We start from the raw sequence: 25388 nt of genomic DNA, 5'->3' as shown, positions 1-25388 counted from the left end.
GGCTACAGGATTAAGTATCCTATCATTGAGTAACTTTGTGTCTCTTTAAGTTATAAACCAAACTAAACAAATCCATGGCCTATATTGTTGGCAAAATGCATTAAAGGGTCCCCAATGTTTTTTTTGTTTGTTTGTTTTTTAAATATTATACTGTATAGGGCCCAAAGTTTCCAGCGGCGCCAACATTTGAACACAGCAGCATTCAGAACCACCGTGCCTGGGAGAGCCGTAGCCTATAGCTGGGCCAATACTGCCATCCTCTGGTCATTTTAGAGAAGGCTAGGCTATTTTTAATTTCCTGCTTTGGTCGTTGCGTCATTTTTCAGCGACACTATCTGACAAGCAAGCATGGCTGGAACTGAAGTGGAGAAGAAACCCACATTGGAAATGGTAAATGTTTACTAAAGTAACCCTTTTTTTTCTCTTATAATAGAAATAACGATTTATACTGCATGTTACATCGGAAGGACAGGCAGCAGACTCAACACAACAGCAGACTCTTCTTTAAATCGCCTTGATCAGTCATATCGAGGCAGCAAACAAAACTGTTCCCTAACGTTAGTTGGTGATAACTTTTGCTGTAACTTTATGTTATGCCACTACGTTTCACTTCCATCACTAATCCATTACTCCACAATGTGCATTATGAACATAGCCTACCTACCTGCTAGGCTGGTGAAGACATTAGGCTTTCTTTCCTTCATGTTAGAGATGTGTCTTAAGTGCCATTCCTACAGTATTCCTCTTTCAACAATTCTTTAATGCTTTCTTTAAAGACTTTAATGGTTCTATGTTCAGTATTGGTAATTTATAGTAAGTAATTAAGTAAGTATGTAGCCTAAATATGTGATTTGTATAGCGCTTTTCACATATAAGATCACAAAGTGCTTTACAATACATAATAAAATAGAAATAACAAGAATAAAAGTCAGGCATAAGAGGAGGCAAATGGGGAAGTGAGGCGGCCATCATTCAATCCCCAAAATAGACACAAAACCATTCTAATGACTCTGTGAAGCTGTTCAGTTAAGGTAAATGAAGCTAAAAAAAAGGATAGTTCTCCTTCAAAGCAATTGATGTACAGGCCTACAGTATGTGCATGACACATGATCATTGTGTCAAAGAGGGATATAATGTCCGCAACAGTGATAATTGCTCCCGTTTAATCTGAAAAAGCAATGTTTTGACCCTACTGGGTCTTCGTCATGAAGACCATCATGAAGACCCAGTAGGGTCGAATCATGAAGACCCAGTATGGTCGAAACGCTGCGTTTTCACATTAAATGGGAGCAATTATCAGTGTTGCGGACATTATATTCCTTTCCTAAGCTACTCTCCATTTGTCCTGCACCTGCAAGGTGGGATGTGCACACAGCTACTTTTCTTGATCGTTGTGTCAAAGAACCTGCAGTAGTGATGCTTTGTTTACACACAGGCTGATCACCACCAACACTAACACTGCATCCTAAACACTGATTTTTAACACAAAAATTATCAACACAAGGCGAGTTACATGTTACTGTCAAGAAACCTGAACGTGATTTGCATAAAAATGCTGGTTGGATATAGGCCTCACAGCAAAACTTATTTTATTGTTGTTTTTATTTCCTTTTTTTTTTTTTTAATTTAGACTATAACCAGAAAGAATGAGACACCCTAGAGATGCACTGCATGGCTTGGCCATGTATTTTAATTTGAGTTTGAAAATGTTATAACTTGTAAAACAATAAGTAATTCCTTTGAGTGATCAAGGTAACTGTATTCTGAGTACCACCAAGTTAAATTGTAACTATTTTTAAACAGTTACTCATATCTTAAAATTCGTAATCCCATTGCATTTGTTCCGTTACGTCCCAACACTGCATATATTTGTATCACTTTGATCGCAAGATGAATATAGATTCAGTGATATATCTGATGGAACTTTTTCTAGAGTTGGCTGATAGGACTGTCTGCTTTTCTTTCTCACTTTTTTTCCCTCGATATTTGCTTTCTGAGAAAATGTCCTCAGAGTTAGGCTAGTCTTACCGGAAAGCACGGGTCATTTTTGGGGGGCATGTGCGGGGGTTTGTTGAGCCAGAACAAATGAAAGGATATCCTCTGTTGTGTGCTCGACTCAAGAGTGAGGCAGTTTCTTTTACACTTACTTATGCTCAATTCCCACTTGTTACATTTCAAAGATGTTTTAAGGGTGTGTAAAAGTGTTTCTAAAATATAGTTAATTCAAGTCTTTTATGCATTACCATTAGGTAAGCATTTGAGAGAGAAATTGGAGAATATTTGTAATAATCTAACAGGAGGAGGGCGATGTGAGGGGTTCAAAGAGCTCTTCAGCTGAAAAGTGAAAAGTCATATCTTCTCTTTCTCCTCCCTTTGGCGCATCCTGTCCAAATTGGCATGGCTAGCAACAGTTAGCAGTGTTTTCATGGTCAACTCCCTGCTATTAGAGAGATTCTATCTCCCCTCTCTCATCTCCACCCCCTGCCTTGACACACACGCACACACCCCACACACACACACACACACACACACACACACACACACACACACACACACACACACACACCCTACATAGTTTATCAGAGCGGCTTACCCCGCTGTGTCAACAGATCCTTCCCCTCCTCAGTGTGAGACTGCAAGTGCCCCTTTCCTATTATGATCCTGTGTATTCTCTTATGCTCCGCCGCCCCTCTGCCGCAAATAGACGCTTCCTCCTGCTGATCTCAGCATGGCGCTCCAAAAAAACGACACACAAACACACACACACACACACACACACTTTCTCTCTCTCTCTCTCTCTCTCTCTCTCTCTCTCTCTCTCTCTCTCTCTCTCTCTCTCACACACACACACACACACACACACACACACACACACACACACACACACACACACACACACACAGACACAGACACAAACTTTCTCACATTCATATACGCAAACTTTTATCAGGGCGAAGTGATGGTTCATGGTTTTTTATCTGATCTGTTGTTGTACATTGTGTGTGTGTGTGTGTGTGTGTGTGTGTGTGTGTGTGTGGGTGTGTGTGGGGGTGTGTGGGGGGCAAGGGGACATTCTGACTTTTTTCTTGTTCCTATGGGAAAATCTATTCAGGTCAAATGTCAACGAGTGTGGAGCCTTGTCCCTCTTTTTTGATAGCGTCTCTTGAGTACAAACACGCGTGTAGGCTGACTGTGTGTGTGTGTGTGTGTGTGTGTGTGTGTGTGTGTGTGTGTGTGTGTGTGTGTGTGTGTGTGTGTGTGTGTGTGTGTGTGTGTGTGTGTGTGTGTGTGTGTGTGTGTGTGTGTGTGTGTGTGTGTGTGTGTGTGTGTGTGTGTGTGTTTTGCAGGTCCAGGCGGATGGGGCTGACGAGGGTTGTGTGACGTTTGTTCTGCATGAGGAGGATCACACACTGGGCAACTCCCTCAGATACATGATCATGAAGAAGTGAGTTGCCTACTCTGCTCTCCCAAGGGTGGAGGACACACGTACACACACACAGACACACAAAATAATTCACACTGTTATGCTCCAGCCAAAGATCCTCGCCTGTTAGTATCATTCTTTCACTATATCATTTATCAAAACTGGGCCAAGGAATCCAGTATTTAAGCCTTAATAATTAAGCAATAAACCCCTGAGAGGCCCTAGGGTACACTGATTATAGAACAGCTAAGGGGTGTTTAGGCACGACTCGCTAGCCTATAATAATCGGTATAACTTGGACATGAGTGGCTTATTGCTTTTCTGAAACGGTTTCTACGTCGTACAGGGAACCTGCGAAGGAAAAGTTCTTACCTTTTTCATTGTTAAGTTAAGGCCTTAAAAGCATTGAATTTTGTTTACAAAATCTTGATGGATTAATTGATGGATACTGTAACGTCGATACGTTTCCATAGAGACCATGATTGTGTAGATCCCAAGCAGAAAATAAGAGTCTCCTCAGAAAATCGCTTTTATTTTGAAACTTGTGTTCACGGTTGTCATTCATGCTTCTGAACTTTTATCACATTTGAAGATCTGTCAAAGAAAAGTAGTATCAAATCAAAAAGATTTCCACTGGATATACTCAGCGTTAACCCTTGTTATTTTTGTTGTACGTTTGTTTGTTTGTTGTTGACCTGTCTAGTCCTCATGTCTTTCTTTTCTGTTAGTCTGCTAATCTTGTCATCAATGTCTCTGTGTAACTTGTGTATTCGTTGCCCCAGGGCTCCCTTGTAAAAGAGATTTGATTTTCTCAATGGGATATCACCTGGTAAAATAAAGGATAAGTAAAAGAATAGAATACTTTTGGTGAATGCTGCAGGATAGAAGGGCAAAGTTTGCTGCAGGTGTAGACGGTGGTGGCTAAGGAGGGTAAGACCAGTGGGTTGGGAGATAAATAGCATGGAGGACAACATGCAGCTAACGTATCAACATACCAGCTAACGTTATGCTCATCTCTGTGCAGTCCGGAAGTGGACTTCTGTGGCTACAGCATCACCCACCCGTCGGAGAGCAAGATCAACTTCCGCATCCAGACACGAGGTACGTGAGCTCTGCTTCTCTTCTCCACCTCCTCTCCTCATTCACTTGTTTTAGCGGCTTCAGATCGAAGCATCTCGGGTTATCTTTCATCAGATCTTCCCAATAAGACACAAGAACCACAAACAAGTAGTATTTTTCATTAACTACTCTGGCGCCAAGAGGAGAGACATAGAGAGGAAGTGCTTTACCTCTCCGAAACAGTCTCTGAGCTCTTGGACACAAGAAAGTTATTTTATTTAACAAGCAGATCAAAACACATGAGAATAACCTTCAGTCAGGAGCTCCATCCTAACTCCCTAAATGTCTTATCTTTTCCAGGTGCATAGCTTTCCTGTGAGTCTCCCAAGTGAAACTGTGAATAACAAGTTATGAATAACAACTCTGTGAATAACAACTTTGAACACACATATATGAAAGTGTGGATTATAACTTTGACGCGCACAAGTGAAGTTCATAATGATAAATATAAAAATTTCTTTGTCAACTAGCTTTAATTATTTTGTCTAAATCTTTGACGAAGACCAAATAGACCCACTGCTCAAAACCTTCTTTCAGAGATTCATTTATGTGTTCTTATGCTCCAAACCATTGAATTCACTCCAAAATACAAGAGACAGCAAATTTCTCCACAGACCAGTTGGTCAAATACGCATTCCCTCGCTCTTCCTCCACCTCGATATGTAGATCCTCTCTGGTGTATGGTCCAACAGGGTGCTGTTCAGCAGTCCTTCTGCCCTTAAAGGGGAACTCCAGCATAGATCTCTACTTCTCGAGGTCACTGGACTATGGGGGCATATACATGAGCCCTCACAGATGTGCCCTCAGAGTGTAGCGCTTTAGCTGCCTGACTGACTGCCTGACTGCGTTAGATGCTGGCTGTATTAACTCGAGCTAGGTGAAACTGATTGTTTTTTTTTTCAAAACCGACATTACTTACTGACCTTGAGAAACGGAGATCTATATGAAAACTCGCTGGACTTCTCCTTTAAGCACAATCACCTGAGGAACCCCAGTTACTCACAGGCTGTCTGTTGCAGATCACGTCTCTAGAGTGTCTGCAGCCATGACCACAATGGAGTCCCTTCAGTCGATAATCAAGTTGGATTGGTGTAGTAGGGGCTCAAGGGGTGGGGGCTGGGGCCAGCAGGGTCACTGACCGACTTCTGTTGTTGACGTTTCCCCCTGCTAGGCCAGGCCAGGCCGGGCCTGTTGACCCAGCAGCAGAGACCCCCTGTCGTGCATGTTTAAGTGTGTCCCTCCAGCCAAGGCGACGGAGGGGCGGCCATCTTGTCGTGCAGGGGTTATCATTATATAAAGTGTCTGATTGGCTGGTAAATTGAATTTCGGCCACAGAAAGGTTGTTAGGCTCCAATTGAATAAGACGGGACCTGGGAGGAATGGGGCCAGGGATCACACTGACTGTCTGTCTATGTGTGTCTGTCTCTTTGTCTGTCTTTCTGTCTGTCTGTCTGTCTCTGTCTATCTCCATCTGCCCCCCCCCCTTACTCATTCCCTCTGAATTCCTGGCAAGTGTCTCTCTTTCTAATCATGAAACTGTCTAGTCAAACCTCGGACACTCACTGCCTCGTTGTGTTTGATCGTCTCTGACTTCTCTCTCCCTCCTTCCCTTCCTCCATTGTTTTTCAGTCTTCTGTGATATTCTCTCACACACTACTACCCCCGTTACCCCTATAAGGCCAGCAATTTTTTATTTTATTTTTTAAATGAATGTCTTCTCTCCCTTTTTCTTTTTGTTTTTCCACCTCTCTTTATCTCTCTCTCCCTCTTCCTCAAGCTAAATAAGGTCAGAAAATCTTAAACACACTCTCTCTCTCTCTTGGTTTCTCTCTTGTTTTCTCTCTCTCTCTCTCTCTGTCTCTCGTACTCGGTGGGAATACAAGGCGCGCAACCTTTAGTAACACAGTGAGGTCCTCATAAAACGGGCTGATTGAAGTCTGGTGCTCTGAGCATTACGCTGGCGGTGGAGAGGTGCCAGGAGTCTCCACGTCCTCTCTCCACTCTCCTGACCTGATACCGATTACCGACACCCCCACATTCCCTCATTCTTCGTTCCTAGACCAAAATAAAAACACTGCCATTTATATAATTGGACATGTTTTATTTTTATTCTTTTCAAGAAAAAAACAAAACAAAACAAAAAGAATTGGCACTGATTCAATTGCTGTCATAGTGGTACATGGCCAGTTGAAAAGGTTACACTAGCTCGAGTGTTCACTGGAACTCTGGCCAACCAAAATGCTTTGATGGCACGACCAATTCGATCACAGCTGTGCTAAAGGAAAACATTGCAAACATTTCTGCCTTTTTCCCATCAGGGTACATGGAATTGAGTCAGCAGCTTAAGTATGGTCACCTCAGTGCAATCAAGTTGAGAGCTTGCGAGAGACTTGGTAATAGTTGGTTGATCACACACTCGGCTGTCGAGCGCCATTTTTAGATGCCGTCTGACTCATGACTTCATAATTACATCTGCTGTCGCGTAGTAAAACATGGATCTTAATTTTTTTCCACCCCCCGGCCGTCCCCTACTCCAACTACGCGCAGTTGTGAAATCAGATCCAATCAGATTACTCTGAATATTTTTCAAAAATGAAATCAGCCCTTGGCTCAGTCATCCCCCCCTTCTTGCACACAAGAAAAGAATGAAAAGTCCTATTTTGAGAATCAGAACTGTAAAAATTAAAAGAATATAAGAAAATAAGAGCCGAATAGAATTTTTTGCAATGTCCAGTACCTGCTAATAATGCCCCTCAGCTGCAACTCTGGTAACTGTGTTAAGCCGAAGTTACTTCCTCAACAGACGATTAAAAAAAATAGCCTACGGTGCCATTCCCCAGTGCTCTTGCCAGTAACCGGACACTGACTAGTCAAACTATCAAACTACATGACTACAGTTCACAAATCAGATCCAATTCTACTACAAACTAATACCCTCTAATGCTCATTTTACTAGTCCACTTCCATTTACGCTGTATGCGTTAATAAGCCTTTTAAGTTTATTAAGGAAATGTGCTGCTAGGCTATATGAAATGCCGACACATAGGGCCTCTATTGTCTGATGTTGTCCTTTGTAAATATATGAGTGAACTTAGCAAACATGTGGTGCCTGTAGCAGCACACCTGCTCCCTGGTCTTGGTCTTCTGCTGTAGCTCGTCCATCCTGCTTTCAATGTCGCCGTTCAGGAAATATCAGCTGTACGCACAAGACTGAAATTCGGCTGAGCCAGCTGGAACAACGCAACGTCAATTTAACTTCACACTTGTGTACAAGGCTAGACTGTAGTGCGAGTGTATCGAATTGCGAGCACTGAGTTGTATATTGTATTGAAACAAATCTTGTGTTGACGGTGTCGTTACACCCTTGGTCGTAAAAGGATTTCCCTTCTGACAAGGGCTGAGGGAGAAGACACATGACCGCCATGTGTCCCGTTCAGCTGCCGAGAAGAGTGTTCGAGCAGCAGCCCTGCGTCGCTCTTCAAAGTGCTAACGTCACGGAGATCACTTGTCATAAACAACTTGTGTTTCGAGTAAATGCAGACACATATACACACACATCAAAAAAGCAGAAAGACCACAAAATGTGTGTGTGCACGCACATCAGTAGAGTTGTGTGTGTGTGCGAATACATGTGTGTGTGATTAAGCATGCAGCTGCCTCTTAATAACTGGATGAGATTACACGAGGGTCTCTTGACCGCCCCATTGACTGAAACAGCCCCGACCCACTTTACCTGATGTGTAAATCATATTTGATAAGTATGCAACTGGTATATTAACATGCTTGAGGGCTTAACGTATCCTGTGTCTGTCTGCATGTCCATGCTGGGGTTTCTCCAGGGGGTCTGCCGGCTACAGAGGGGTTACGCAAGGGCCTGAACGAGCTCTCAGATGTCTGTCAGCACGTCCTCAGCACCTTCCAGGTGAGCCAACATCTCACAGCCATTCTCACATCTCAGAGACTCCCAACACATTGTTGGGAATGGCCCCCGTCCTTCCAAGTTACAAGGTGGACAAGAAATTCTTGAGGGAAAAAAATAATTCTCAGGAGGATACGATATAATTTCGTACTCAATGAATTAACCCTGTCCTTGCCACAGAGGTGTCTGTGGACATCTTTTCGAGGTTTAAGATTTCATGGTATCCAATTTGAGATCATCTTGACTTGAGTCAATAAGTATTGAGTTGTGCCTGAGGTTGTGCCAGAAACTTAATTTAATGGTCAGTGAACAGTTATTTTGTCAATCTTAGTGTGTAGTCTGGTTTGTTGAGCTCTGATTGAAAACAGAAGGGACATTCTACCAAAAGTAATTTCAAAATGGCTGGTAAGAAAACTTCCAGACCTTGCAATGATCACAACTGCTGCATTTTCTAGTTATTATCCTCAGAGTATTATTAGCTGCTTGAATTATTAATACATCAGCATTTATTTATATTTAAGTTTAGATTTTAGAATTAAAAATTAATAAAAAATAACAAAAATCATAGTTTTACCTCATGTTTAAAACTAAGGGAGTGTAGGATATTAACGTGAGGTTCTAGGTAATTGAACACGGCACATTTTTTGAGTGTTGTTTTATGTTATATCTTTGTGCATGTTTGTGTGTGTGTGTGTTTTCAACTTTTCAAAGAGCTATTAAATACATAAAGAATTTAGAGCATCAACATAACTTTAACTTTTGGGTATATTGTGCCAGCAGTAAACTTCCAAGACCAACAAGTTTTGTTGTTTTGGTATTTGAGCAGTCATTGCTGGGTTAGAGTTGTCACATAGTTCATATTTACAGGGCGCTGAAACATTTGGTTACAACCTCGTTGCGTAAGTGATGCAAGCAAGCCCTCTAAATGGTCATCCAAAAGATGAAGTGTATAATGGGCCAGAAATAGATATGCCAGCGCTGAAGAAAAAACATAAATTCGAGGATTTCGAGGAACTGAAGCTCCAGATTGAATTTGAAAAATGAGGTTATTTTAAATTGCTGCACCAAACTTGTGCAGCAGCTGCCGCAGGACAGTGGTACTGTGATGTGCGTCTTGTATATGTGCACAGGGCTGGGATCTGTGAACCAGGTAGGCCTGGTGCACAGCTAATGGATTTATAAAGCATGGAGAGGTCAGTTGGAGAGCAAGAGAAAGAGAGATAGAGAGATGGAGGGGGGGAATGGGAATAGAGAGGTAGAGTCTTATGATCTGCTGAAGATGGGCTTGAGGGGGGGGGGGGGGCAAGAGTGTGAAGAAACCCTGAGGGATGGAAGATGAGGACGAAGTGAAACGACTGCAACTGAAAGCAGCTATGATACAGTAAGGTATTTAGGAGGTTATAGAAATGAGTTGGAAATGAGATTGAGGATGTGAAGAGAGCCGGAAGAGAGGAAATTAAGATGGATGGAGAGTAGACGAGAGAAGAAGAAGAAGAAGAAGATGGCTGGGGTTACAGGACCATTGCTGATGATGCCTCCATGTACCAGAGTGGTCTCAGTGGAATCAAAATGGGACCTCCCAGTCCTCAGTTCTCCTCCTGTCTCTCCCATTCCCTACCTGTCTTGGCCCATTGCTTGGGCATGAAGATAGATAGATAGATACTTTATTGATCCCCAAGGGGAAATTCAAGATTCAATGAAGCACACGTGAGAAATGTCTCAGGACCACTGCACCAGGAGGCTGTTGTCATGTTTGCAGTAGACAAGATCTTACAGCTCTCTCAAACAGCCTCATACAGTTTCGTCGTCCCACTTAACGTCAGTAAGACGATATGCAGACATATACAATAGATAAAACAAAAGTTCATCATTTTAATTATTACTACCAGTATAAGGCATGTAGTGCCTCGGGGGATATTGTAAAGGAGGATATAGAAATATTTAATAAGGGTATTTGAAAGAACTTGGACCAGCACTAAACCCAACTGGTGAGGCGCCCGGAAACTCAAATTGATGCTTTACTCCACGCCCTGTTGTGACATGTGGATTTTATTTCATTTATTTTGTGTGTGTGTGTGTGTGTGTGTGTGTGTGTGTGTGTGTGTGTGTGTGTGTGTGTGTGTGTGTGTGTGTGTGTGTGTGTGTGTGTGTGTGTGTGTGTGTGGAGGGAGGGGGGGGGGGCGGGCGGGCATTTCCTGCAGATCATAGAGGTGTAGATGTGTCAGTGCTAAACGACTGACTCTGACTGATGCCTTCCTCCCATTGTTGCCGTTTTCCTGATTGCCGTTTCCCAGGCGCGAGTGCAGGAGTTCAAGGATGGCCAGGATGAGCTGATGGACTGAGAGAACAACTCATCTTTGTATTACCAGAGCGCCAAGAATCATGTGACCGGTGAAGCGGCGTTGGTCTGCGAGGGATGTGTCTGTGGATCAAACGGTTTTCAGACGGTCAAAAGTGTCGAGGAAACCACAGAGACTTACATTTGATTGTGGCCTCCTTTCCTGTGTTTTGTACAGTTATCTCTTCCTGTTGTTGTACAGTTTGAATCACGAATCACACCTTTGTTATGTATTTTTTTTTATTTTTTATTAAACAACTCCTCATGTGTTAAAAAGATTGGCGTGGGCTTTGATTTTTTCAATACCGTGAACAGATCTTGAAGACTGTACCAGGGGCTATAACTTTTCCTTCCTCCAGTCCCTAGCCATTTTTCTCTCTTGTCTCTTGTAGGCCTTGCCAATGTTGAGGAAGATACAGACACTGGAAACGTGTGAAAAGGCTGTCTCCAAATGAATCCCATATGTGATTTCAGCCAGGACAAAGTAATCAAAGTGCAGTATCAGTGCAGGAATGTTGAGCAGAAAGGATCACACCTGCAGATCTGACATCTAACGACTTCTGACTCTTTCCAGGAAGGCAGGACAAGGCAATGACAAGGACCTAGCTGGCGCCGTTGTCATTGACCTTATGGAGATTTTATCACATTACAAGTTTCCTCCTCCGTTCATCCAATCGGTTTGGTCTGAAGATGAGAATATTGCAACTCCACGTGGTAAACGGGACTCTTAGGATATCACTGTGAGGAATTGAGTTCAAATTACCATTTAGTTGTACCAGTTCTCCTAGGTGTAATTTTTAGGTAGGGTTCTCAACCCTAAGCTCCCTCTTTTTGAACACCCCAAAGAGGTTCAGTAGGATTGCCTTTGATATATGGATAGAAGCACATCTATCCTTCCTACAGTAATTTCCTGTGTATTAGCTGCGTTGTGTATAAGCTGCAGGGCAGTGTTTTATGCACGTCGAAGTTAAACAAATCCATATTAAATGCCCCTGTGTACTAACCTCATAGCTGAAGAAATTTTGCAAAATCAATGCGAAAGCCGCGGCTAATTGTAGGGAAATTACGGTATTATGATCTGCTTTTAGAAAGCTGCAACTCCTTTATTTGCTCAACCTATATTAGTTGCTTTTTGGTTTGTTACCTTTCCTCTGTAGTAGAGCTGGCATCAACACCCTTCCAATTCCAACCGAACACAATAACAAATGCCTTTCATTTCACGCTGGCTGATTTGATTTATTTGGTCAAGAATGCAAGGACACCTGTGTTTATATCAGAATGACAACTGCACTATAGTAGTGGGGCTGTAATGACTTTAAACAGGTAGAATTAGATTTGGTTTTAAACTTCACCTCAGAAAGTTTGACCCGACTGGATAAAACTTGCTCTAAACAGAGTTTTGGATATAAATAGAATTAAGGCTTGTTTAAGAGACTGCCATTTCAAGGAAGGTAAAAGTTGAACTTTGCTAAGAATACAGACTATGAAAAGGATAGACAAACAGCTCAGGGGCGTGTGGAATGAAAATAAAAAAAGGTTCTGACTGACTTCACTCTAAAGTAAGAGTTACCCATGATTCATTCTGTTTTTACAACCTTCACCAGCGGCCAGATTTATCACTCTAGTCCACCCTCCCAGTAACAGGCCATGCCACCGTAACTGTCACAGTACAAACATAATAAATTAGGCACATCTCTCCCCAAACTTAACAGTCATAAATCTATAGGAATCTTTCTCAGAAATGATCCAGGAAACTGCTGTGCCAAACGCTGAGATAGGCTCTTTTGCTTAAGTACAGCTTAGCTTGACTTCAAAAGCTCTCCGAAAATCGATCATGTCCATGTAATGTTGCCAATTTCTATGCCTGTGTACGTTCCTGCTGTCATAATCTGTCTTTCGATTGCACAGATTGTCCAAAAATAAATTTCCTTTAGGACAATAATGGTTTGTTCGATTACAAATTTGAAACCCCTAATGTGATAAAATAGTATTTATTGCCATACAGTATATTAGTCAACAAATTCAATACTCAGTAGAAACGCTACTTTAACTATTAATATTGGAAATAACTTGAGATCAGATTAAGATGGAAAACAAAGAAGACAATATATAAGGATTCTTTAGGAAAATAGTTTACAAATGTTCACTTGGCACAGTCTTTGCTTAAATTTTTCTCATTTTCTCATTTTCTCAGTTTTGGTGTAACGGTCTCTTCTCGCGTCTGCCATGTCTCTACGTAAAAAAAGGGAATGGCAGAAGTTGTGTTTGTCGAGAGAGAGTCTCTCTACTTAAGACCTGAGTCATGTAGGTTGTGTTCCTTATGATTAGACAGATACATTAGATGTATCACAAAATCATCAATGTCATGGAAACAGAAGGTGTTCCTTTTCAACTTGACTCACTATAAATGATTTACATAGAAAAGATATACCAACTGTCTCTACAAATAATAATAATAATAATAACAATAATAATAATAATTTTACAAGTACATACAAGTACACAGGATATATGCATCATTAAATAACACCTTGTCCCACACAAGTTTTACCCACCCACCCTCCCTGATATAATTTCAATGTGTCCCACAGTTAGGCCCACCTAAACTCCTGCCCAGAGAGGATGTTTTTCAGCGTTTTTCAGCATTTTTCATCGTCCTCGACTGCTCTGCCCCCTTTTAAATCATGTAACCAGGCGAGTGAACATCCAGAGAGCACAGCCCAGGGTGCCACAGAAACAAAAAATAAACGTTAAATGAAAAATAAAAGTTAATCAAAAAGTCCACATGATTAAAAAATATACATATTTGTGGTTTAATATATAAGATTTTTCTTTTTTTTCTCTTTTCTACATGGATAAACACTCCATTTCAGTGACGAACAGCCAGACCAGCAGGATCACAACCTGTTTAGTTTCCTCTCTGGTTTGTTCCAGGACTTTACTCTGCATGCCTGCTTGTGAGGGTATCCCTCCTTGGTAGAACTTGCGCTTCATATCCGGGTATTAAGGAAGGAGTAATAGTAAGTCAGTGGCACTCTCATTAGTCTGTGCAGTGACAGTGAATAGTGGTGGGCATGGTGGACAAGAGAACCGTAAGCGGACTTGTCCTGCCGCTTGTCTCCAAGCTCCTCGGCTGGCTCCTTTAGGTGGAGCTGTACTTTTGGCTTGACCGCGAGCTGGTTCGGTCCAGGCCGTTGCCATGGCACGAGCCTTTCCAGCGCACCCCGGATCCTCGCTCGTCTGTCGGAGAGATATTCCTGGACTTCCTTTGGCACCAGCAGCACAGACATGACTGGAAAATTGAGAAATTAAAAATGTTAAATGCATATCTTTTGAAAAAATGTATAAAAATTATAAATAAATATACAAAATTACAGCCAGATCATACAGAACTGCCACTGAGCGGCATAAAGTATCTTAATAGGTAATTGTGATAGATAGTCTCTTTGTTGTTTAGTAATTAATGTTTTCACTCATTATTTCATAGTTTTGATTTCAGCTTGTTATATTGCAAGAAATAAGAAAAATAATATATTTTCCACAGGGTGTTTCCACTACAAACGTCGGAGCTGTAACGTCTCTCTCAGCAGATGCTGTCCTCCTCTGAGCATAGATTTCTCACAGACACAGATGTACAAAATAGCAATTATAGTTCCACTGTCATAACAGCGTCTTTTCAGCTGCAAGCGTTTCTGTTTTTTGTTTTTTTTAAATCTCCCAAGCTCCAGGCGAGGCTGTCAACACACAGAGTACAATGTGTACCGAGTACAAAGTGACCATCGTGGGAAACACATGTGCTGAGGGAGGCTGAAATACAGTAATGTCATGAGCCATGACATGACATAAGCCTGTTCACTTCATCTAGAAGTCAATTAGTAACAGACATACAACTCACCAACTCATGAAGCGCACACATCTTCAATCTGTCTCTAGAAAGAAACCTTTTTATAGATGTCTTTTGTCTTTCTCCTTTCACAGTCTTACCTTGAAGCAGTTTTTAAACTTCTGGCTGACAAAGTAGAGCGCCACAGGGTTGATGCAGGAGTTGAGGGAGGCCATATTGATACCGATGTAGTCCAACACCAATAAGAAGCTAATGGGACAGACAAGCAGGTGGTGAGAGAGGTAAACAGGAAGGAGGGTCATAATGAAGTCACTATATCCATGGAAACTGAAAAAATGAATCGGTTGACATTGTCTCATTCATGACTGGAGACTGGTACTGTACAAGCCATTATCTATAAACTGATCACTTTAGCTCAATCTAGAGGGAAACCCTGTGTGCCATTTGATGTGTAAACTTGGTCAAATTAGATGTCAAAGTCTGGCACCGGTGAGCAAAACTGTAAGTGTCATCAATGTAAAAAAGTTATTTTTAGTTGAACTACACAGTAGTAACAAGGTAATTTGATGAGTTTTGGATAAGCAAGAAGAGCAGAGGGTTATTACTACCAATACGGCAATAATGCAAACTATCTTAGACACATTTACCCTTTAACGTGTGTGTGAGTTTGTGTGTGTGTGTGTGTGTGTGTGTGAAACCACTATACCTAAGCAGTTCACAGCGGTTTGGGTCGGACTGATCGTAGATGGTCTTCTTTAGGATGCGACTAAGATGGAGCGGCAACCAGCAGAGGGCAAAGATCACCACCAGGCAAAACACGGTTTTGGCCACCTCACGCCGCTGCAGGGAAACAGATGAAGGTGTTGAAAGTCTGATTCAAGACCAGGTTTTTATATATAACAAAACTGGTAAATACTGACTGGGTTTAAGTTTCAAGTCTAGTAAAAGCAAACTAAGTGTGTTATAGCAAATACAATTACAGCCATTCATTTTCACATACACCTGTTGGTTGATATATTACCCTATTACAATTGTGTCCAAAAGATACTCTGGCCATGAACACGTTACATTTACCACAAACATCTGCGGTAACCAATCAAATCGGTGTATCTGATATACTGTAGCCGGGCCAAGGGTGAGCTAAACTGATGATGGCAGCGCTACAACTTTTGTAGTGTTATCCAATTGCGTCGAAGTCCAGAATCAGTCAGAGTAAACATTGGTTGTGTTATCCAATTGCGTGCAGTGAGATTTTGAAACGCATGCTTGGTGCCGCCCCTCGAGTTGGGCCATTTTCATTATTCGTGGCCAGAGCCTTAATCTGAAAGATTCCAGGGTCTGGTTTACTACCAGACTATTGATATATCACAACAAATGATTGGCTGAGAATGAAAGCAAATCTGTAGCACAGTAGAGCAAACTGAAAGGGAAAAAAACTGAAAGGTTAAAGGTGATACCTGTTTCATGTGGTCGTTCAGAGCGATGCGCATCCCCTTCTTACGTCGTAGCATCTCACAGGTCATGAGGGTGTAGAAGATGCCAGTGCACACCAGCGGGAGGCAAAAGTAGAAGCCGAACAGCCACCAGTCCTTCACATCCTGGTAGAACTGAAGCAGAGACATGCAGAAATGGGATGTTCAGCCATACTGAGTAACTGATTCAGCAGCACACACCACTCACACAGCCAAGGAGTGTATACTTCAAAGCAAGGATAGTAGTGGCTTATCCAATAGGTTCAGGAGTAGGCTAATTACTGATCTCAAATGATCATGTCGATTTTGAGTTCTTCTAAATGTTAGATTAGATCCAACTTTGTTGTCATTGCGCAGAGTACAAGTACATAGACAACAAAATGCAGTTATAGCATCTAACCATAAGTGCAAAAAAAGCAGAAAAGTGCAACGCGATATACAGAACAGTTCAGTGATATATCAGTGATTTCTACTGAAGCTGTTCCTGGATAGCCCAGTGACCTGGCGTCATCATAGTCCAAACCCATGATCTGATCTGTGGAAAAGTGGGACACACGCAGCCGACCCACAACGCGGCTGGTGGAACGTAACACAAGTCACATACTATAGTCTGAGCACATCACAGAAACTCTCAGTCACCGGGTATTAGCCTGATTAGCTGCAAATTCACCGCCACATTTCCCACGTTAGAGCGTAAAGAGGTGTCTTGGTATATTACGCTATAGCTTCAATTATTTACCTCATTACCTGTTATATGTTTATTTCTGGAAGAATATGAATGTTTTTGTGGGCAAGACGTTAACAGTGTAGCGTGACATATTATGAAACATTACACAAGCTGACTCGATAAGATTGAGTAACTTGTGTCCCAAATTATGACAGAGTTGGGTCACATGCTTTGGACATCTTCAGTCTTAGATGACTGCTGTCTATGTTGCTCAGGCACTCAGTAACTTTCACCAGGCTAAAAATAAAATCTAGATTTTTATCGCTCTCCTTTGATGATATGGACAGTACTGTGCTTAGTTTGAAGGTCTACTTTTTATGAGGGGTTAAAATGTTTACATATCAACTGTTCAGCTATCTTCGTTTGCAGTTTGACAAGCCATAGTGTATCAGCTGAGCCTCTGACCCATCCCAAGAGTCCGTGAAAATAAAAACAGGAATTTTTCTGGGCTAAAAATAAAGTTGTTTACCCAGTGTGGCATTCCGCCTCTGATGTCATGACCATTAAGGCAAACCTGATTTCTGTACTACCGCAATTTGCACGCACGACATTCATAACCTTTCATCAAGATGTGCACAACAAAACTCTCTATCAAAGACCCTGCTCAAAGCCAGAGGGCTAAGCAGTCATGTGTGTGTATGTGTGTGTGTGTGTGAATGTGTGTGTGTGTGTGTGTGTTTCATTTTTAGCCTACGAAGAGAAAACTTAAATGCATGAATTAATTTTTTTGGAAGAGGAGGGAGATTTGGGGAAATTGACAATTCTTAGACTTCATGGACCACATGTAACAATGAAACTAATGTATTAAAATCATGCTGAGCACCTTTCTACATGTTACCTGGTATCTATTTTTAAATTGTGTACACATAGACCTACAGTACAAGAAGTTGTACACAAATATTGCTACATGTGACTGAATCGAGATCAGCCAAATTAATGAAAGTCTACGGTAACTTCTAGCATCCATGAACTTAACGCATTATTAACTAACAACACCTAACAGGTCCGTCCCTCTTACCTTCATGAACGGTGCTGTTTGGTGGGGGGGAAACAAGCACACGCGCAGTTTGGTCCCCCGGTAAGAGATCTCCATCATGTCGAAGGCCATCGCCTCTGGCACCGCCAGTGCCACCGCCACCAACCAGATCAGTGTCACCTGCACTGCCTTCCATAGCGGCACCCCCATGCCCTTCACCCGGCTCCAGGACGTCACCGCGTGATACCTGTGTGGGCGATCCAACTTAGTTCAGGGTTCTTAAACACGAGTGGGCTACAGACAGTCGGCCATTTGGTTATCGTCTCAAAAATGAGATTTTACTGTCTTGCAAATTTTTGTGTCACCAACGGGTTATTTTGCTAGTAATCTCTTCTGGTCACTGTGCTTCACTAGCATTCCTTTCTGTTTCTCTGCACTGCATCGCTAGTCTTTTCCTGTCTGAGTGTGGCTTAGATTAGGTTCAAGTGCTGTAGGTTATGTTTAGTTGTGTCGGGCTGAGAAGACAATTTCCAAAAACCCAAACATGTCTGTTGATGAATTGTTTATTGGTGAACCACAACAATTCTTCAGGGGTCAAAAATAGTTTGCAAAGAGTGCTGCCAGGGCTCAAGGCTGTTTCACTGCTCAACAGTTTAAGGATTCAATTTGTTGTGAAGATATGAGCCACTCAATTCTTCAGAGGCTTTTGTCAATTATCACATCTCAGATACCTCCTGCTAACTCAAGCTGTTTATGAGTTGACATGCCATATTTAATTGGCATTTCTTTATTGGCCCATTAACGTGTAGCTAGAAAATATGGCATAAAGGATAAATGGCCTTTGTAGTTAATGAGCCTCATTAGGGACAACTTTCATATCCGTTGTAACCACTGTGTGCTTTCAATCAGTTTAGTACAGTTTAATTCCAAGTTTAGTCTAAATAATAGATGCATTCCAAGGCTGTTTGTGCTGTTGACATAATAACAATTATATAATGTGAGTAGCTCCACTGCCTTCCTAAAACTAGGCCTATGCAAAATCTGCCATTTGTAGTACACCAATACATTTATTAATACTGTATTTGTATATAAACTGTATACGATCTGAGTAGGATATTGCAGCAGTGATGGATGTGGTGTGAAGTGACTCACCTGTCTATGCTCAGGGCACACAGGCTGAGAACGGTGATTCCGACTGAGGCTTTTTGAATGAAGGGCATCAGTTTACAAATGTAGACGCCGAAAGGCCAGTCCTCAGCCAGCAACTGTACAGAGAAGAGGGGGGGATGGGGTGAGTGGGGGAACAATTTGTGCTTAGGAGGCCATCTTGCTACTCAGGTACAGACTAAACTGTGTCCAGTGTTCTGTAAAATACTACTGTGCTAAACATAAATATTATCACAGCTGGTGTGAAGGAAGACGTAGGTTTCTTTGGGTTAGGTTTAGTCTGTACACAAATCGTGATTTATCGAGTCGCACAAACAGAAAAAATAAAAAAAGATTGGATACAGTTACAGCAGCTCATTTTCCCCATTTACTTCCTTTATTATTGCTGGAGTTTGAGTAAAAACAAACGTAGTCCATAAGGCAACACGGAAAGGTAGAGCACCTGGCCAACAATGATAAATGAGTTTGTAGTGGAAACAGGAAGAAGTCGTTCGCGGACGCCTTGTTGAAACACTGCCAGAATAGCTGACAATTTATTTTATCTTTTTTGGTGCCAAGTACTTGTAACCTTTGAGAATCACTGCCCATCATGCTATAAACTATGACAATTTAGACAACTGGTCAATTCATACCACTCGAATCCTCATTTGGGGTCAGCTGAATGTTTGGTTTTGTAAAACATGCATATCAAGTGCAATCTGAGGAGAGAGTTCTTTGGACAGAATGCCATGTTGGGAAGACACCAACAGTTAAAGAACCAAGTCCAAGAGAGTGCTGAATTCTGGCGGGTGCTGACTTCTTGTTTGATAGTAATCCCATATTAGGCCGACTCAACACCTCGTCCAACTCAAGTAGTCTGAAATGCAGGCAAATGTTGCGAAAGGAAAACGAATGGAACACAAAAGCATCAAGGGAGATTTCAGCATCCTTAAACACTGCCAGCTTTGCTTGCCTTGGCAGTAATGGATGGATTTGCAGACTAGATCAATCCCCCCCCCTCACCCCCCCTCCTCCGTTGAGGGCATTTTACCAGCAGACACCGTCTTGGCCAACACAAACAGGCTTACATTTCTAACCAAATACATTGTCAGTGCTCTTGTAAAAGGGGGCCTGCTCGGGAAAAAGTGTTTGCAGTGGGTTCCAACGGAGGGCCTCCACCACGAAGAAAGGAAATTGTTTCCAGTCAAAGCAACAACCCCAACAGCATTGTATTTTACTCCATATGATAGAGCCTGTAATTACACCTGCCAATCATTGCCAGAGTTGGAACTTTTAAAAGGACAAGCTGGAAGGATAAGATGGGGTCCCCTGACATCAACAAAGAATGCAGTTGGCCGGGTAACGAGGCCAGTTCCCTCGTGTCATCTGTGGACAGACAGCTCTGCCGGGTTTACAGACTGTGACTAAAACCCACGAGGGAGACAATAGCCAGCGCTGTGGGCCAGGAATGAGGAGTTCTTCTGGAACTCACTCCCCCCTCTCGCATGCTCTTCAACTTTAGCTCCCCACCCAGCCAACCATGACCAGCCCCATATTTATACCCAAAGGGGTTTAGCCCCCTTGCTTTGCACACCTGCCTCCTATGTCCCAGGTTGCAGGTTCAAGTCCCACGTGGAGCTGTGTGCATGTCTGTCTATACATCCAAGATATGGTTGTTTTGGGAAGGTAAGAGGAAGAGCTAGAAAGACATGAAAGAAAGGATAGAGGAAGAGCTAGAAAAGAGTGCAGAAAGACATGAAAGAAAGGACAGAGGAAGAGCTAGAAAAGAGAGCAGAAAGACATGAAAGAAAGGACAGAGGAAGAGCTAGAAAAGAGAGCAGAAAGACATGAAAGAAAGGGCAAAACAGAGCCCATGAGCGAGTGAGGGAGAGAAGAAGAAGAAGGAGGAGGAAGAGGAGGAGGAAGAAAGGGACAGGGAGCCATAGACAGACGGAGAGAGTGGGAGAAGAAAGGAGACGAGCTGAAGTGAAGGTCAGTGGACAGGAGACAAAGTCACCCGCTCCTCTGGCACTCTCTGCTCCAGCCCACCCAGCCAGCCCCTCCCCGACTCAAGGTCACGAGCCAAGAATTTATTATGCAGCCGGATCGCCAAACCTGCGTCTAGTGAAACACACGCTCTGGAGATCCAATTTGTTCCCTTTTCAGGCGTGTTACAAAACTGTTCCATCATTTGGAACTGGGCAAGATTTGCAGATGTGATTTTTTTTTTTTGTTGGGGATTGGCTAAATTTGAGATTTATGTGACTGTGTGCGTGATGCGAAGGGCGACGATGGGGGAATCAAATTTTCTTTCTGCTCTCATCTATGAAGAAAGATTTGTTTGGAGTAACCCCTGCAACTTCAGTGACTGAATCTTACACCTTAACAGTCTTTAAACCTCCATTCACCCATTCATCCTCCTATCCTCTTCTTCCCTGCCATCTCCCCATTTATAAGGATGAGGATGCCCTCCCCCTCTCACCTGATAGGGAAATGAGGATGAAGAACAAACTCTCTTTCCATCCTTTCCTGCTCCCTTCACTCACTTTAAAGACAATGGCCGGGTTTCCCAGATTCGCTAAGAAGCTCTTAAGTGCTAAGAACTTCTTAGGAGCGCTCTAAGAACATTCTAAGAACACTCCTAAGAAGTCTTTAGCACTTTTAGAGCTTCTTAACGAAACTGGGAGACCCGGCCATTGACAGCAAGACAAGCATGTAGGAAAAACTCTCTCTCCATCCATTCCTGATGCCTCAACTCACCTTAAAGACACAGATGTTGTGAAGAGCAAATCTCCATCCCTCCCTCCCTCCCTCCCTCCCTCCCTTTAACCTTCCTTCCAGTCTCCCCCACTCACCTTAAAGACGTTGATGGGGATAGCGATGAGGATGTAGAGGAGGTCCCCCAAGGCCAGGGAGCCAATGAGCACGTTGGGCCCGTTCCTCATGCACTTGTTTTTGTAGATGATCCGCAGCAGGGTGGAGTTCCCAATGATGCCCACCACAAAGATGATGCAGGACACCACCGTGTTGACGTACTTGAACGCCTGCTTGATCTCCGTCTGCTTCATGCACATGGGCGGATGCGGAACCATGGGCCGCTCCGCCGCCGCGGCAGGGCTGGAGCCGTTGCCCGTGGCCACGGCCGGGCTGGACTGCGCGAGGTTGGCGGGGTCTTGGTTGGGGCCATCTTGTGTCGTGTCACGAGCGAAGCGTGAACTCCCAGCACACAAACTTGCCAGAAGCAGGACTAGGAGCACTGAGGCCCTCATCCTCTTTCCAGGAATCACACACTCTCTCTCTTTGTCTTTCTCTCTCTCTTTGTCTTTCTCTCACACAAACACACACACACACACACACACACGTAGGAGGAGGAAGGAGGGTGTGTGTGTAGGACAATTCTCAATGGCAGTATCCTGGCTGCCTTGAAACCTGTAAAAAAAACCCAGACATGTCAGACAGAGCAAGCCAGTGGAAAACTCTAGAGTTTCAGTTCAAGTGTGAGTATTTTCCTCAAGATGTGGTGAGTGGACCGGTATGGGAGCGACGTCAAGAGGGGGTTCCTCCCAATATGTTCATTACACAAAGCTGGGACACTAAGCAGCTGGTGTTGTCTCAAGACAATCAGTCAAAGTGAGGCCACACACTGCTCGAGCAAAACAATGTCAGCACTCTTTGTGTAAATACACAGACTTGCAGAGGAAACTATTTAAGTGAGGAAACCCCTTAACGTCAAGTGACCTATTGATCTCTAAATTAAATGCTCAGCATTGCACAAAAAAACACATGAGACTAATTCTTTCCCTTGTGGTACCTTTCTAGTTATCAGTCCAGCGACTGCCAAATATGTATAAACCATTTTTCCAAACAGATCTTGCACTTGCGTCATGCGAAGCTCCGAGACATCACCGCTGGAGAGATTGAGGTCTCCACTGCACCCGTAGTAGAAGTGGCCGTTAAAGCACTTATCAGGACTCGGCCGTGCAGAACAGAAAGACTTTTCTGTTTTCATTTCTGTCTCCTTTTCTCCTCCCTTAACAGGAGTCCCTGTCTCTCCCCCTCTCTCCCCCCCCTCTCTCTCCCTCTCCCCCTTTCTCTCTATCTCTGCGGCCATAACACATAGCCCGCGGGCTCATGAGTGTTCTTGTATTAGCTTTAAGAGGGAGTGGAGACACAGAGGAGTTTGTTCCCTGGGAGCCTCTGAGCGAGGGCATGGCCAGTCATATGTGCACCTCTCTCTGCCCGCATGCTGCCCTCTGGCACATGAGAAGGAAGATTGATGACAACTCAAGACTCCTTGTGTATAGCACCACTTGAAAAGCTTTACGATGGACTGCTCTGATATGCAGGCTGAAATGTCTTTTTTTTAAAAATTATTATTATTTTTTTTTTTTTCACCAGGAACTGGGAATATTTCTTCTCAGTTACTGTATTTCTTTTTTTTCTTTCTTTACAAATTATATTATAATTTTTATTTCTCCCCCCATCACCACATCTGAAATCAGCGTTACAAGCCAGGCTCTTTGTAGCGTGGAAAACAAATCACGCGTGCATAAATTTATAGTCTAAAGTTAAGTGTCTTAAATTACTTTCAAAGAAATAGTGCTAAACTGCTATTTCTTTGAAAGTAATTCAATTGCTTTAGATTTATGGACACGACAGTGCATTCCCAGTATATGCTGAGAAGCTCTGGTATGTGTTTGCAAAAAGCTGAGCATTCTACACAAAAGCCACAAAAAAAGTACCACTGGTTGGAGAAAACCATTTCTCAGCTCAACTGAGGGCTTCTTGGGTAAAATATCTCACAATTCTCAACAAGTCCAAGAACCTCTTTTGTGTCAGGGAAAGAGAAGAAAGGAAGTGGATCATGTCATAGTCAAAAGTTATGGGAAAGTTATTGGGCACCATCAGGGCTCCAGGGTCATCTACAAGTGGTCTGCCTAAGCTGCTTCATGTCCACAGTTCTCCTATTGTGCCACTTCCCTGAACCTTGACCGAAGAAATGTCCAGAAGGGGAACTGAATGGTCCCATAACAAAGCAATTTCAAAAGATGTCTTTGGAGATACCATAAGCACAACATACATCTACTGCACCGGACACAGACCAGCCCCATTGTCCCAGGTCCTAAAATAACGTCTCTGATGACTTTATCACTGATATGAGTGTAAATGAAACTAAATTCATGTGAATGGACAAGCAATGTGCAAGCAATTTGTACTGTTTTTTTGTTCATGATATCAAAATATGTCCTATTTCAACATAGGCTATATTTTCAGTTCTTCAGTCAGAGAAGTCGTACAAGGTAGAAACGCAATATTGCAGACCAGCAAACCAGCAGGACCAATTGGACTTGGGGTGGAGGGTGAATGAATCTCTGAATTATTTTTTAAGTTAAGTTTAACTTTCTCTGTTACACAAACTCTGTCTGTCTGTCTCTCTCTCACTGCATGTCTCTCTCTCTCTCTGTGTGTGTTCGTGTGAAATATTTTGCAGTAGCCTTCTGGTAAATTATTGCTCGACTTTTTAAAACTATTAGGTGAAATGCTCTTTCTTTACATATTATGTAAAGCGTATCATAAAATACAGTGAAATCAAATGACAACCAATTATTATAACGCACATGGACGCACAACAGTCTATGCAATACCGTTATCTCTTTTTAATGTCAACATGCATGGTGTAGCCTAATCACGGCGAACTGCAAATAATTGTGAAACTGCCTCCACGGTGCACCTGCGAATCTCCCATCAGTCCTTTTTTAGCACCAAGTCGGCAGTCCGCTACACTACTAATCACTTACAGCACCACTATCAGTAGCCTATGCTGGGGTGAAATTCCTCTTAGAACACAATTCAAATGTTTATAGCCTAACAGGTAAGTGCCAAAGACCCACAAAGTAAGATTGAACAGCTCATGTTACACCTCACATGTTAGACCGAAGCTTAGTGGGCGCATGCTTTAAAGATTCAATCATGATGACAGTTGTAGTAAATTAAAAAGACCATAACTTACTGTTGGCTGCGGGACGGAGGCAAATTATTTATTGCTTCAAAAACATTACAACTCCACCACGAACGAGCCAATATTCCATTCAGGTTTCCGTGGAATTGAACTCTTGAGTCCTTTGAGAAGAAAGTATCAATGTCCGTTTTCTTGATTAGGATGGTGTGTTTTAAAGAGGTAACACAGACTTTGTCATTGAGCCCATACACCCTGTCGTGATGCGATCTGACGTTTTCTACCCGGGCTCTGAGAGTTTATACAGCGAGAGTCCACGGGACACCGCTTGGTTAGCCAATGAGCGCGAGGCGTCCCTGGAGGTGAAGCGCGCGCTGCCTCTGTTGAGAAAGGAGCCAAAAATGTGGTCCGAGCTCAGTATTATTGTGCCATCATTTTTGCAAGTGTCCTGATTTGCGACGTGTCGG

General features: G+C 42.7%; 2 protein-coding genes across 2 annotated transcripts; one reads left to right on the top strand and one right to left on the bottom strand.

The window, feature by feature from the left end:
* Positions 1-303: 303 nt before the first annotated feature.
* On the top strand, positions 304-11070 carry polr1d (RNA polymerase I and III subunit D). The gene is made up of 5 exons (XM_062524528.1): positions 304-390; positions 3348-3445; positions 4449-4525; positions 8383-8465; positions 10757-11070. The coding sequence occupies exons 1-5, from the start codon at positions 349-351 to the stop codon at positions 10802-10804; spliced, it is 348 nt and encodes a 115-aa protein (XP_062380512.1). The 5' UTR covers positions 304-348; the 3' UTR covers positions 10805-11070.
* A 2281-nt stretch (positions 11071-13351) lies between these two features.
* On the bottom strand, positions 13352-25178 carry LOC134069000 (endothelin receptor type B-like). The gene is made up of 8 exons (XM_062524842.1): positions 24976-25178; positions 21821-22394; positions 18972-19084; positions 17862-18066; positions 16102-16251; positions 15351-15484; positions 14785-14893; positions 13352-14092 (listed from the first exon to the last, which is right to left on the bottom strand). Exons 2-8 carry the CDS (start codon positions 22232-22234, stop codon positions 13943-13945), a joined length of 1275 nt encoding a protein of 424 aa, XP_062380826.1. The 5' UTR covers positions 22235-22394; positions 24976-25178; the 3' UTR covers positions 13352-13942.
* Between the last annotated feature and the right edge of the window lie 210 nt (positions 25179-25388).

This window comes from Sardina pilchardus, chromosome 21 (genome assembly GCF_963854185.1).
Source record: "Sardina pilchardus chromosome 21, fSarPil1.1, whole genome shotgun sequence".
NCBI classification, from domain to species: Eukaryota; Metazoa; Chordata; class Actinopteri; order Clupeiformes; family Clupeidae; genus Sardina; species Sardina pilchardus.
The sequence above is the reverse complement of the archived record's forward strand: the minus strand, read 5'-3'. Positions and strand labels throughout refer to the sequence as shown.

What these genes read in the sequence shown, in the direction of transcription:
- polr1d (XM_062524528.1), top strand. Translation starts at nt 349, where the DNA reads ATGGCTGGAACTGAAGTGGAGAAGAAACCCACATTGGAAATG. An exon ending in CTTCCGCATCCAGACACGAG is followed by an intron (nt 4,526 to 8,382) that starts GTACGTGAGCTC and finishes GGGTTTCTCCAG; the next exon opens with GGGGTCTGCCGGCTACAGAG. An exon ending in ACGTCCTCAGCACCTTCCAG is followed by an intron (nt 8,466 to 10,756) that starts GTGAGCCAACAT and finishes GCCGTTTCCCAG; the next exon opens with GCGCGAGTGCAGGAGTTCAA.
- LOC134069000 (XM_062524842.1), bottom strand. Translation starts at nt 22,234, where the DNA reads ATGAGGGCCTCAGTGCTCCTAGTCCTGCTTCTGGCAAGTTTGTGTGCT. An exon ending in TCCCCATCAACGTCTTTAAG is followed by an intron (nt 19,085 to 21,820) that starts GTGAGTGGGGGA and finishes TTCTCTGTACAG; the next exon opens with TTGCTGGCTGAGGACTGGCC. An exon ending in AACCGCTGTGAACTGCTTAG is followed by an intron (nt 14,894 to 15,350) that starts GTATAGTGGTTT and finishes CTGTCCCATTAG; the next exon opens with CTTCTTATTGGTGTTGGACT.